A 13,657-nucleotide genomic window follows, 5' to 3' on the forward strand; every position below is an offset into this window, starting at 1 on the left:
TAGCATAGATGCAGGTTTTTAAAACATACACATTTTATTATAAAATCATTCCACAAAACTAAAGACAATATTATACATAACAGATATTAATGGAAAATATATATGATTCATCCCTTTTAACTGCCAATTTTATATCATCCAGGTGGATTGTGCACATGAGTCAACTAATACCTTTCTCTGATGCTCCCTTTCTTCCAGTTTAGCAGACACTTTTATAGAAATTCAGTAATACTTGATACTTGATAATATTATCTAAAATGGAACCCATCTAGGACCCATACAAAGAAAATTTACTTTCAGAAGTGAAGATAACCGTGGTGTTGAAGGCAACATGTATCTCAAGGGCCACCATTAGACGGAGGCTCAAGGACTTGCTTCACAGACAGGATAATTAAATGCTGAGATGACTGAATTAGTTGATAAGATAGAAAATTAGGTTACAAAGAAATGACAGACCTAGCCTTTATTTTCCCAAGTATAAAAGTGAGCTAAGATTGGCTAGTATTTTTCTTGTAGGGAGTGATGAAACCAGTTAGTATGTTAAATATCATGTGAGTGCTTAGTAAAAACTGCTTAGCTCCTGCTTATGCATGTATGTATGCCTTATCTACAGATAATTATGGTTTGATACAACCAACCTGATCAGAGGATGGAGGCCCCCACCCAGACAGCCACCAAATCAGACCCTTCTCAGGACTGAGCTGAGTCAGAGCACTATGGTCATCTGGGCGGCAGGACACGCCATCAATCTCACTGTTGCACTCTCAACTAGGAGAACGTAAATCCAGCCCAACGCCAGCCTTTTCTCTCATCACCGCAGAATTAAAGCTAAAGGCAGAGATGTCAGAGTGTCCCCAGTCACCAGGTAACTAAGGAGAGGAGTTCATTGTACTTAGAATGTTTGTGCAAACAATATGGCGTATGTTGAACTCTTGCTTTCCTTCTGGGAGTCTGGACTTCTGGTATGTACTAGACAGAGGGTACCTATGTGACCACTCTCCAGTAAAAACCTCAGGTGCTGAGTGTCTAGTGGACTTCCCTGGCATTGTACACATATTGCTGCATTTTCATTTCGGGGGGAAAGTATATTCTGTGTGATCTCTCATGGGAGGGAAAGGACACAAGGAAGCCTGGACATGGATTCCTCCAGACTCCATCTGTGTCTTTTCCCCTTATGATCCAGCCATGTATCCTTCATAGATTGCACTCATGAATCTTTGCTGTGAATAAAACTACATGCTGAGCCCCATGAGTCTTCTAGCAAATCTCCACAGATAGGAATGATCTTAGGGACTCTAACATAGGTAGGGAAAAATAAAGATGTTCTTCAAAGGCAATAAAAGTACAAGCCTATTAGCATGGGGTACTAGCCCTGGTTCACTTTCTAGCCTTATGTTCCATCACTCTAGCCACGTACTTGTTGCTCCAGGGCATCAACCTGCTTGATGGTCTCATGCACACAATACTGTAGCTAAATCTCCATGCTTTAGCTTGGTCATTGCCTAGAATGACTCTTCTCTGGCCACCTTCCCCGTTTTCTTTTGCCTGGCTAACTCCTTTTCTTCCTTTATGTTTCAGCTCAAATGCCACCTCCTCCAAAAAGCCTTCATGGACTCCCATTCTTGTTGGGTGGCCCCACTCTGTGCTCCCATAACTCCCCGTATATATCTCAATCACTGCCCTCACTGCAACGTACCATAATCTGTTCATGGTCTGTCACCCTCAGCAAGGCATCAAGTCCATGAGGGCAAGATTTAGTGTCTTACTCCTCTTTGAATCCCAGCACAGACCGATGCTTGAGCTAAAATTGGAGCCAAATAAATGTTTTTTAAAGCAACGTATATATGACTGTCTAGCTTCTGTGGATTTAACTTCCATGTTTTTCTCCTCTACGTTTTCTTCCAAACACCTCTGGGCTAGATTATCACCCTAATCCCTAGGGGAAATTTCTGTCGTGAGACACAGGTTACATCAGCTGAATGGGTTTCCACTCCAGTTCTGACCTTTCTTTAAGCTACAGATCATCAAAAGTTGATTGAACGTTGTGAAAAGTAACACTGCTCATCAAATTAGCAGTGTAATATTTTCTGCACAAAAAGACATCAACGAGAGCATTGCATTTTCTTCCAAGTTAAAGAGATGGACTTAAATAAGAATTTACTTATTACTACAAGATGGGCCACTAAGATGAAGAACTAAGAGAAAGAGGAGGAAGAGGAGGAGAAAGAGAAGAACAAGAAGAAAAGGAGGAGGAGGAAGAAGAGAAGTGCTTGATAACATATGGAATGGGAAAACTTCTGGTTATAATCCAGGAACTTGGGCAGCCTAACATGGTTCTTCAATATACTAATCCTACTTTTTCTACCTGTCCTTGTTACAGCTTGAGCAGCTTAAAAGTAGTAACTGTTCCATATCAACATTATGCAGTTGATCTCAAGGAAATACTATTTTGAGATTAACACATAGTGTAAACAACTAAAAGATCAAACACCTCGTGTATTTTATTTGTGTAACATCTTAGCATTTAAAGTAAATTCATATTCATAGATTATGTTTATTCTAATGACATAGAGAGGTCATTACATCTAATCTTTCAGTTACATTCCCCTTTCTTTAAGTACGAGCATTTAAAAACTTTTGACAGCTATGTGATTAGAAAAAAAAAATTTAAGATCAGATTTTGAAATAATTTTAATTAAATAAAAACTGCTCCAAAATAATCATTCAGGAAAATTGCAGTTAATATAATTGCCCTGATAGCCCTGGTCCTTCATGTGTATAATTATTCAGAGGAGCAAAGATATTACACGTGAGTGGGTATAGTTCATGTGAATGTTGTAGTGGCAAGAAAAAAGGTTGAAAATCTCTATACTCAATGATCTTTAAAGCTCCTTCTAACTTGAAAATATTATGCTACAATTTTAAATATTGTTTTAATTTGTTCATATAAAATCCTTTGGATAGTTTTATTCAATTTATAATATTAAAAATATGTGCCCAATTTTACAAAAACTAAGAGTAACCAAGAATCTAGCAAATAGATACCAAAGACAAATATATACCAAAGAAAGTTATTTCTGAGGTTAAAAAAAGAGATGCAAGTTAACAGATATATTTAAAAATTAAAAAGGAATACATATACTCCATCTTTTTCCTACAAGAAAGAGAAAGAAGGGCTTATGAAACTGGAGCCACAACTGGAGCTCAAATAATAAAAGAAACTAAAGCATACTTCTTTAAATATCTAAGAATTTTTAAATCAGGAATGCATAAGAAAGACAAAAGACTTAGTATGTTTGTGGTCATGGATACATTTCCGAAAATATCATGCAAAAACCAGTTGACTGCCAATAAAAACTTTAAAAATAAGATGTACCACAATTAGTGTACACAAACAATTAGTAATTCATGCAGCTGTAGGGTACACAGAAAGCTAAACATACTTACCTAATGGTATGCTATCTAGATCTGTGTAAATAACAGCAAAAAGGAAACAAAAAGCAATACTCCAATCAAAACAGAGCCAATGTTAAGAACTCCCACATAAAACAAGATTATGTACCATTTATAAGATATGCAGAATAGATGCCATAGCAAACACTTATAAATTTGTTTTTTAAGGCAGTTAGATACGCAGAGTAAAGGAATGAAACTTGGTTAATATTTTAAATAATTTAAATAATCAATTCAGAAACTTGGTTGATCATCTTTATCCATAAAAACTAATTGCTCAATAAGGTTAAGTAAGCCTTTTTAAGTTGGTAATTATTTCTTGGAATGACAATAATTACATCCCCCAGAATTTACACATGCAAATTAAAGAAGGAATAATATGAAAAGCATAAGTAAATATATAGCATCTATTCAGTCAAGCTGTAGGGGAAAGAGGTAATAGCATAGCATACTCAAAGAGCAAAGGCACATGCAAGTCACTTAACTACAATTTTGTCCAAATTACCTTGTAAAGCATGGCCTAGTAAAGCATCCAGCTCAGGATTTAGTTCTGCTTTCTCTTTCAACATGTGGAATAAGAGCTGGTTTTGTGTAGCACTGGTTATTTCAGTTTGTTTAAGCCGACCTTCAAGTACTTTAATTTGAGCCTCTTTCTGGGCAGCCTGAAGACCCTGTAACACCAAAAAAAAAAAAAATTATCTTAGGTCCTACAAAACAGAATCTACCAGAAATATGTATCAAATAGCAAATGCATATGATATATGGACTTTGACATCAGATAGATCTTGATTCATCCCAGCTTCTCTACTCACTAGCTTGGTGACCTTGAGTAGGTTACCTTACCTTCCTGATTCTGTTTCCTCATATGCAAAATGATGGGAATAATACCTACTTCTTAGCACATTGTGAACATTAAATGAGAGAACACAACATCAAGGGTCTAGCACAGCCCCAACATGGGAAAAATGTGAGTCAGAAACCATTATCACCTCCAACATTTAGGCAGAAGTTTCTTACAGGTGACAGGTTAGTGCGTTTATGGTCAAAGAGGAAGAGAGCGCAACTATATTTTTCACTTTCTAACTTTTGTTTTTGAACTATAAAGAATTAGTATTAAACCAAAGTTATAATACCAAATTTGTTTGTACCCTGAGAGATTTTCTTTTCCTTTGTTAAAGCAAAAGAGGAATTATTTCTTCTTTAAGTTTTTTATCTCTTCTAACTCGCAAGCTAATAGAATTGATCTCAATACTGCTGACTTTTCTTAACTCTAAAGAAAGGTAAAAGGAATATTTTCCAATTAAAAAGAAATCTTCTTCCTTATTGCAAAGGAAAAGGTCACCAGAGAAATATAAATGCAACTACAAGGAATTAGTCAAAACCTAAGTTTTCAATAATAGTGTAGTTACATCTCACCTTATTGATGCCCATTGACAGGAAGTGATCTAGCAGGTATCGGGCTTCCGTAAGTGTGCAAGCATTGATGACTGCAGTGACATCCAATGTTTCTCCTTCTTCCTACATCAAACCAGCATATGACGTAACATTACTTTACTCCGAATGTATTTAAACAGAAGGCAAAAGCCTCTTATTTCATGTATTTACTTGATAGTATTGGGTTAGTTAACAAGACTGTTAGTTAACAGCAAAGTGTAAAATATGGCCCCTACCCCAAGAAACATACGGTCTAGTTGAAAAGATAAGATACACTTGAGCACTTAAGAATTCAAGACAGATTAATAAATGACATATTTCTTTTACAAACAATAAATAATATAACAAAATCAGCAGAGAAATCTGGAGAGCAGGCAGGGAATGGTATACATACAAAACCTAAGAATCAGATTAAACCAATAAACAGAAAATTCCTTCACATAGATTCAAAGTGTTTTTAATAATTAAAAAAATACAAAAATACTTTTCATTAAGCGATTAAACATTTTTTTAAATTACAAACCTTTGCTTCTTCCATCTGCATGATGTTGGCTTGACAATCAGAAATACTGTCATTGATGTAATCTATATTAGCAGTTAGTGACTCCATCTCTTCATTGATGTTAACCACATTTTTATCTCCCTCTCCACTCTCCTTGACTATCTTTTCTCTTCTTTTTGAAAGTTTCTCTCGTCTTTTTGTGAGTTCTTCTCGTTGCTATTGAGAAAACAGGTTGGATTTTACGAAATGACATTCATCTAGGACCTTGAGAACATTATGCTAAGTGAAATGTCAGTCACAGAAGGACAAATACCGCAGGATCCCACTTCTATGAGGTATCCATATTGCCAAATTCATGGAAGCAGTACGTAGCATGGTGAATGTCAGGGGCTGGTGGGAGGAGGATATGGGGAGTTGCTGTTCAATGGGTATAAAGTCACAGTTCTGCAAGTTGAATAAGTTCTAGAGATCTGCTGTACAACACTGTGCTTACAGTTAACATTACTGTGCTGGACAAATAAATATATTAAGAGAGGACATCTCACGTTCTCTGTTCTTACTACAATTTTCAAAAGAATGATGTTCATCTATTCATTTACAACGCAACCAACACCCACCAAAAAAAATAATAAATAACTTGGTAAGTATTCAGTTTACCCAGGGAACAAATTTGGAAAAGCAAAATTAACAGTCAGCTAAGGGAGAACATATCTACTTCCTATTTCCCATACCTTTAGGAGTCTATTCATATCAGCCTCCATATTGGAAATAGTCATTTTCTGCATGATGATGTCTGTGACCCTGCGCTCAAGAAGCTGCCACTTCATGCGAGCTGTTTTGGAAGTAAACACTCGGCCAGTCAATCCTTTCCTCTGATATTTTTTTCTATAATCATATAAAAACAGACAAACATAATTACTTATGCATTTATCTGATTGTGTACTGCCAAATAACAAGATGTTTTCATTTAAGGCCAACATTCAGTAATAATGCCACAAAGATTACATCAGGAGGAATAGAAGAGTCACACTGACCTGGTTCCATTTGTTGCGGGCGTAGGTAAGGCCTGGACTCTTGCCACAGGAACTCTCATTTTCTGCTGGACTCCTGCCCTTAACGCCTCTGTTTCCATGGCAGCTGCACTGGAACCTGTGTCCTGAACAGGAGTATCAGATGAGCTCAGCTTCCTGGTGACTTTCCCAGCCACTCTATCTGACATAGGCCTTACTTGCCGACGAAGAGCTGTAACCTGAAATAGCAACAGAGATGATTCATTCTCTTAGTCCACAGATACACATCACTTATCTCAAAGCCAGAATGTTTCCTCCAAATGGTCAACTTGCCTCTTCAGTTTTGCGACGAAGAACCACTTCTTGGTTTCTTTTTTGGGCTTCCAAAAGTCTAAGTTGATGCTATAAAATAATATTGAATAAGTTAAAGCAGTAAACTGAAAAATATAATAGTTCTTACTCCTACATTAACATATTTCCCCACCCCACCAGGAGCTATAAGAGTTCTTAGCAGAATTTGAGCTAACAACAACTCTGCATCCATTATTCCTGATATAGAAATTTTATTCCAATAAACACAAATGCATACTGATATGACCATTTCTTTCTGAAAAATGAAGAGTTATCTCCGTGACACGTACTTTTATTTAACAAACACTCATATAGTGCTTACTATATGCAAGAACTTTTTTAAACGCTTTATGAATATTGTCTTGTTTCATTTTTGTTAGATATTTTGTTCTGCTGGCTGAGGCAGAAACAGGAAGAAACACAGCTTAGAATATTTTCAAGACGCATTTTACAATATATACAGTAATTATAAACTTTTAAATATAGGGAGAACATATATTAATTGTATAAGCACTTTAAAATAACTTTGGAAATGTTCCTATGTTGGGTAAAGTAAATGGACAATAAAACGTCAGTATTGGCTACCAATTTGTTTGTACATACTCTATATGATAAAGACAATTAAATATGGACTACTTTAAGCCACTATATCGGGCTATAATTTAGAAAAGAATCTTGAACTGAAAAAGAACACAGATGCTAGTTCTGGTTCTGCCATTTATTCAACTCTTTGAACCAGGGCAAATCTTAGGGAATTGACTTGATCACAAACATCCCTTCTAGGACTCAAATTCTATGATATAACTAATCACCCTTCATGCTTTATATCTCAAATTCAAACAGATGATTCATGTCACGTTTATGCATATTCCTATCTCATCAGATGGGAATTCCTAAAGAAAAGGATTTTATCTTAAGGCTTCCCATATCTTCATTGCCTACAATGATTGACATGGAAGTAAAGTTAAAAAATCCTTTTTAAATGAGTGAACTACCAAAAATTAAAATCAACATATAGGTTGAAACTTGCTACTACATTAAATTTCTTCCTTTTAAAAAGTCAAATCTCAAGCTCATTCATATTTTTTGTGTACAAACATACTAAGTTCTCTGAGAGTTCAAAGATGAATATGACAAGATAAAATTTAGAAAGGAGGTCAATTACGAACACAAAGCAACAAATAAAAGGGAGGAGTCTAAATGTTAGCTTTGTATGTGATTAAGCAGCCTTACATCTTTCTAATAGAATATTATATCATATATAATCATATGTTGGGGGTAAGATTCAAAAGTTCCATCCCAGGAGTTAGTTGTTCAATATTGATCTCTCCACATCTCACATGAATTAGTAATAAAGAAATAAGTAGCACACATTGTAAGGAAATTATTCCTGTCATCTAAAACTTTTCATTAAAAACAAAATAAATAGCCAAAAGTGGAAATAACCCAAATGTCCTTCAATTCAGGAGTGGATAAACAAAATGTGCTCTACGCATACAGTCATAAAAACGAATGAACTACTAATACATGCTATAACACGGATGAACCTTGCCAATATCATGCTAAACGAAAGAAGCCAGACACAAAGCTATATATTGTATGATTCCATTTATATGAAATGTGCAGAACAGGAAAATCCATACAGACAGAAAGTAGATTAATGGCTGTCAGGGGCCAGGGACAGGGGAGAATGAGGAGTGATTGCTAACGGACGTGGGGTTTCTTTCAGGAGCGATGAAAATGTTCTAGAATTAGATAGTGGCTATTGTTGCACAATTTTGTGAATATACTAAAAACCTGAACTGTACAGTGTAAAAGAGTAAATTTTATGTTATGTGAATTACCTCAATTTTTGGAAAATAGCAGTTAGAAAAAAAAAGAATAGGCAATATGTTACAATGTGCTTCTACTTGATTTCAGTAGGAACATATTGGTATAAATAAGATCAAAAATGCCCAGGAATTGAAAGTGACAAAATACATGAAGTATTAAAATACTCTGATATGCTAGGAAAACAAATAAATATAGTCATAAATATGGGAGTCATCTGGCTAAAATATCTACTTTTTTAATATCATTACTCTCTCCTCTCTATCTCCTTAAATTTCCTCTTTACTTCCCAAAGGAGAATTCTAGTTTCTAAAATATCCTATATGCTCATGCTTTCTCCAGGGAGAATTCAGAAAAAATTGAGCAAGAAAAAAGGAACAAAGACTGAAACCTAATCAACAATGGGGAAAAGAAGGTGAAGGCCTCTTATTTTAAGAAAAAAAAATCATAGATACCATTTTTCCTTTTAAAGAAATAATCATATTACCAAAAATTTGGAAAGAAAAAAAAACAAATCAACTATGACCTATAACCCTAACATAACTATAGTTAGCATGCTAGTATGCATCCTTCAAATTTTTCCCTCATTGTAATTAAGTATGAATCTATAAAATGCTACTTCACACTTAATGTAAAATCACAGTCATTTTTCATTTTACTATGCAGTTTCCAAATCCTAATTTTTAATGGATGAATAATAACCTATTCAGTGGGATGGACCATTATTTATTTAACCATTACCCCTACCATCAACTATCTTAGTTGTGTGTACATTTTTCACTATTACAAATAACCCTAAAGTGATGATTTTAAAATACTGTAATTTTTCTTATTTTAGATTATTTTTTAGTCTGAGTTTATGGAAGTAGGATTCTTAAATCAAAGAATACGAAAAATTTTATAGCTCTCAGTAAAGCCTCTTCTACTGAAGCCTGGTTATTATTCCAGTAACATTTATAAGAATCACCAATGATGAAACTGTCTTTGGAATCATTCTAAAATCACTATCTTGTATAATACTGCAACTAGTTCATTGGTCTCCCTAGAAATAACAATTTATTCTTTGCCATTATCTTGTACGTCATCATGTAGGAAATAAGCCTCCAATAAAATTTATAATAATATTATAGTGTTTTTCATAAACTTTTTATTGAATTACTATAATCCACATACTATAATAAATGCCATATTATAAAATTAATGTTTATATTTATTGTCTTTAACCTGCATTTAATAATTAAAGTTATCAGAAAATTTTCTTCCATTTATTAAACAATCTTGTTCAATGACAATATTCTTACAAACTGAGAGTTAAAGTCCACTCACATCTCTTTTACGTTGATCCTTTTTCAATTGAGCAATCTCTCTGTTTCTTCTAGACTCTGTCAATCTGGCTTTTTCTTGTTCTTCTTTCATTTGTTTCATTAGGCGAACCTAAAATATTATGTAAATACACCTATTTGAATTACTCTATCACAATATTAATTAAATAAATCACATGTATGGGGAACTAAGTTCTTAGACTTCTGAATACTTAACAAGGAAAATGTAGTGTTTTGCTACACTTTTTCTTTTTGGTGAGGAAGACTGGCCCTGAGCTAACATCTGTTGCCAGCCTGCCTCTTTTTGCTTGAGGAAGATTGTGATTGAACTAACAGCTGTGCCCATCTTCCTTTATTTTGTATGTGGGACACCACCAGGGCATGGCTTGATGAGTGGTGTGTAGGTCCACATCCAGGATCCAAACCCACAAACCCTGGGCTGCTGAAGTGGAGTGTGAACTTAACCACTAGGCAATCGGGCCAGCCGATTACTGCGCATTTTAAATGGTCAATTCTTATTTTTGTAGGATTAATACATTTCTATTTCTAATATATTTCTATGAAATTGCTTAGTGCTTTATGCTTTTTATATTCAACGTTCAGTTGTTCTATAACTTGACTGAATTTTCAGTATGTAACTTATTACCAGTAACTGTGTGACCTTGAACAAGTTACTTAACTTCTCTAGCCTTTGGTTTCCTCATCTATAAAATGGAGATAATAATTCTATGGCATTGGATTCTTATGAGAATTCAATGAGTGAACTCCTGTACGGTGCTTATAACAGAGCCTGGCAAATAGCAAGCACCTAACAATTTTAGCTATTTTTATTGTCATCAGCAACTACAAAACAAGATAATTTAACTACTCGATCATTTCCACGTTTGCCATTTTAAGGAAATGACATTGATTTTCACACCAAATGTTAAGAATAATTGATACCACAACAAAAACAGACAACAGATCAGGATTCACATACTCTCTTTGGTCAAAGGAAGAAAACTTCTCATTTTCTATGCATGGGAATGACAAACACCAAATTCAAGATAGTTGTTTCCTCTCAGAGAAAGGAGAAGATGATCAGAAAGGGATACATAGGAGGCTTTGTGAATATCTGTAATGTTTAATATCTTAAATTAGATAGTGGATATAGTGTTCATTGGGTTATTATCTATGCTTTTTTGCCTTTTTGAAATATTTCATACTGTCGTTAACCTTGTATAAGAGTTTTAAGAGGGGAAATTTCCATCAAAGTCAGAGAAGCCCTGTTGACCACACGATTTTCAGCTCCTCTCTGACTTTGATAATGGATGACTAAAGGAAACAACTTCTAACTGCCACAAGGAAGTACATCATTTGCAAGACTGAGTTACCTTTTACTGAATACAGAAAGAACCACAGTAAATCTGTTTTGGTTCTAAATGACACAAGCATCCCCAACATCAAACTTTAATGGAAAATAAAATCAATACCTTTGTTTTTTTCATTTCCATCACATCCTGCTGTAATTTCTTCAATTGCTTTTCATATTGAGACTGATTTTTAAGCAACCTCGCATGCTCTTTTTGAGCTGCCTGAAGTCTCTGCAGTTCTTTATTCATGGTTTGGAGTTTCTTTTCATATTCAGATCTAACTTTTTTTGCCTTTTCTTCTGAGTAAGATTCCACTGAGCCTAAAAGACCAAAGGATAGTTGTCTTTGTTTTTGTAAGACACAAATTTTTATTTTACACATTTACACTCATGATCTTAGAGAAGAACTACCTCCCAAAAACAAACCTCAGGATGCCAGGCTGTCTTTCAATCACTCTCTCCTTCATTAGCTACTCTTCACCTGTTTAACAATTATTGAAGTTTTGTTTCTTTTTTGTAATTTAAAAAATGTTCTCAGCATAAATCAATATATTAAAACAATCAGCCACAACTTTGGACAAAATAATTAAATAGCCTAGACAGGTACCAGCATGAGAAACAAAATAAACAACAATATTTAACATAATGAGATAAATTAACATTTAATGTGGCTTCAATATAATATTTTCTTCTAAGAGAAGATGAAAACCCATGTTAACAACTTAGTTTGAACTTTCATTTCAATTAAATAGAATTCTTACCTAAGTTTTGAAGCACCTGGTCTCTTTCAAGCTGAGTGTCCCGAATTTTATGTTGGAGCATCATTAGCTTCTCTTCATATTGCTTTTTCAGTGTCTGCAGTCTTTTCTGGCTGTTTTCTAGTTCATCAATCAGCTTTTGCTTGATTGCAATTTCACAAGTAATGTTTGCTAAGTCTGCTTGATAATTGGCTATTTACAAAAGAAGAAAATAAAAATACTGAGGTAGGCCAAAATATTCTAATTCTAGCTTTCAAGCAAGAATGTGAAAACCATCATCTATATCCAGGTATTCACTTAGCAGCCATAAGGAAAACGTCCCGAACAAAGCAAAAACTAAAAAAGGTGAACAAGGTAAAGAGTGTTCACATCGGTCAGGGACAACAGATACTATTCGTGCTAACTAAGAATGGAAATCACACAATGACTAAATCCAACAAGGGAAGAAACACGAGCCTTGGAGGGCATACATAGGTCAGCAGTTATAAAAGCTACTTTCATCAAGGATGAAATGGAGAATGTTAAGAGTTTTCTGTCATGTTTTAAACAAATTCCCAAAATAATTGTTTGTTCTAATAAAGGGCAAGTACCTTTTTCATCTGATTCAGAATCTGATTCATCAGAGCTTTCTCCCCCTTCAATGTCATCTTCCTCTTCCTCCTCCTCCTCTTCCTCCTCCTCATGATCACTCACTTCTTGACTTTCTTCCTAAAGGTGATTTGTGACCATTAATAGCACAATATTGGCAAAGCACACTGATTACCTCATTAAGAGAGACGGCTGGAGTAGGAAGTACAGAAGCAAAAACATCTCACTTTTCATCAGTTCAAAAATCCGTCCACGAGTCTAAGGTTATCACATAATAATTTTGTCTTCAATCAAAGAGTACTTCATCTCTAATAGTACTCTATCCCCCCACACACAATGCTTTCAAAATGCACAAGATTGAGAGTTACCAATATTTTAGAGCTCTCATTTCTGAAGAAAAGAAGCCCTTAAGGAAACAGTTGAAAATGGATACATGATAACCATTTCTCTTTGCTACATCTAAGTAAGTACAGCTATCAGCAAGCAGAAACAACCTAATCCAGGGACTAAATACTTACCACTTCTAATTCATGGTTTTCTCTTTCTGAAATACCCTTTTCTTCTTTCTTCTCTTGGTCAGTCTCTATATTATCCTCTTTACCAGCCACACTTAAAAAAAAAAAAAGGAACAAAAAGGTATGGTGTTAAAGTAGAGAGGAAAATCACTCACTTTTTGCTCCCAGATTTTTAAAAAGCATCAATTATTTGTGAAAATAAACTAGAAGAGTGGATCATTTGACTGAGCAAAGTTATCATGTCTGATGCTTCAGAGGAAAAGAGAAATTGCCACTCAGCCGATAGTGCAGTGATTTATATCACCGGAGAAAAACGTATTTTCTAGAAACATTGAGAAATAGATTATACCCTGGAGCATGAGACCTGGTGAGACAGCTAAAAACTAGTCAGAATAACAGCCAATTAACTAGAATGTTAGGCAATTCAAATTCAAAGGAAATCAAAACAAATATTTTTGCTTTCTCATCTAAATATATAAAACTTTTCTAGTCTAAACACAAAGATATAGAACTTGCATTTTTATTGATATCCTAATACATTTA

At 34.6% G+C, this 13,657-nt stretch overlaps 1 protein-coding gene across 13 annotated transcripts in view; it reads right to left on the reverse strand.

Annotated features, from left to right (window-relative positions):
• The window catches only part of KIF21A (kinesin family member 21A), a 147,832-nt gene that overhangs the window by 29,619 nt on the left and 104,556 nt on the right, over nt 1–13,657 (reverse strand). For 8 of the 13 annotated variants that reach the window (XM_044775328.2, XM_044775318.2, XM_044775325.2 and 5 more), the window contains 12 exons: nt 13,118–13,208; nt 12,602–12,719; nt 12,015–12,203; nt 11,375–11,574; nt 9,907–10,014; nt 6,733–6,801; nt 6,424–6,638; nt 6,121–6,274; nt 5,411–5,605; nt 4,870–4,971; nt 3,959–4,124; nt 3,448–3,468 (listed from right to left, as the gene is read on the reverse strand). In XM_044775328.2, coding sequence (XP_044631263.1) covers nt 3,448–3,468; nt 3,959–4,124; nt 4,870–4,971; nt 5,411–5,605; nt 6,121–6,274; nt 6,424–6,638; nt 6,733–6,801; nt 9,907–10,014; nt 11,375–11,574; nt 12,015–12,203; nt 12,602–12,719; nt 13,118–13,208 — 1,628 coding nt within the window. The remainder of the gene's footprint in view (nt 1–3,447; nt 3,469–3,958; nt 4,125–4,869; nt 4,972–5,410; nt 5,606–6,120; nt 6,275–6,423; nt 6,639–6,732; nt 6,802–9,906; nt 10,015–11,374; nt 11,575–12,014; nt 12,204–12,601; nt 12,720–13,117; nt 13,209–13,657) is intronic. The other 5 variants (XM_070494032.1, XM_044775322.2, XM_044775321.2 and 2 more) reach the window with 1 other exon arrangement.

This window comes from Equus asinus, chromosome 22, assembly GCF_041296235.1.
Source record: "Equus asinus isolate D_3611 breed Donkey chromosome 22, EquAss-T2T_v2, whole genome shotgun sequence".
Lineage (NCBI taxonomy): Eukaryota > Metazoa > Chordata > Mammalia > Perissodactyla > Equidae > Equus > Equus asinus.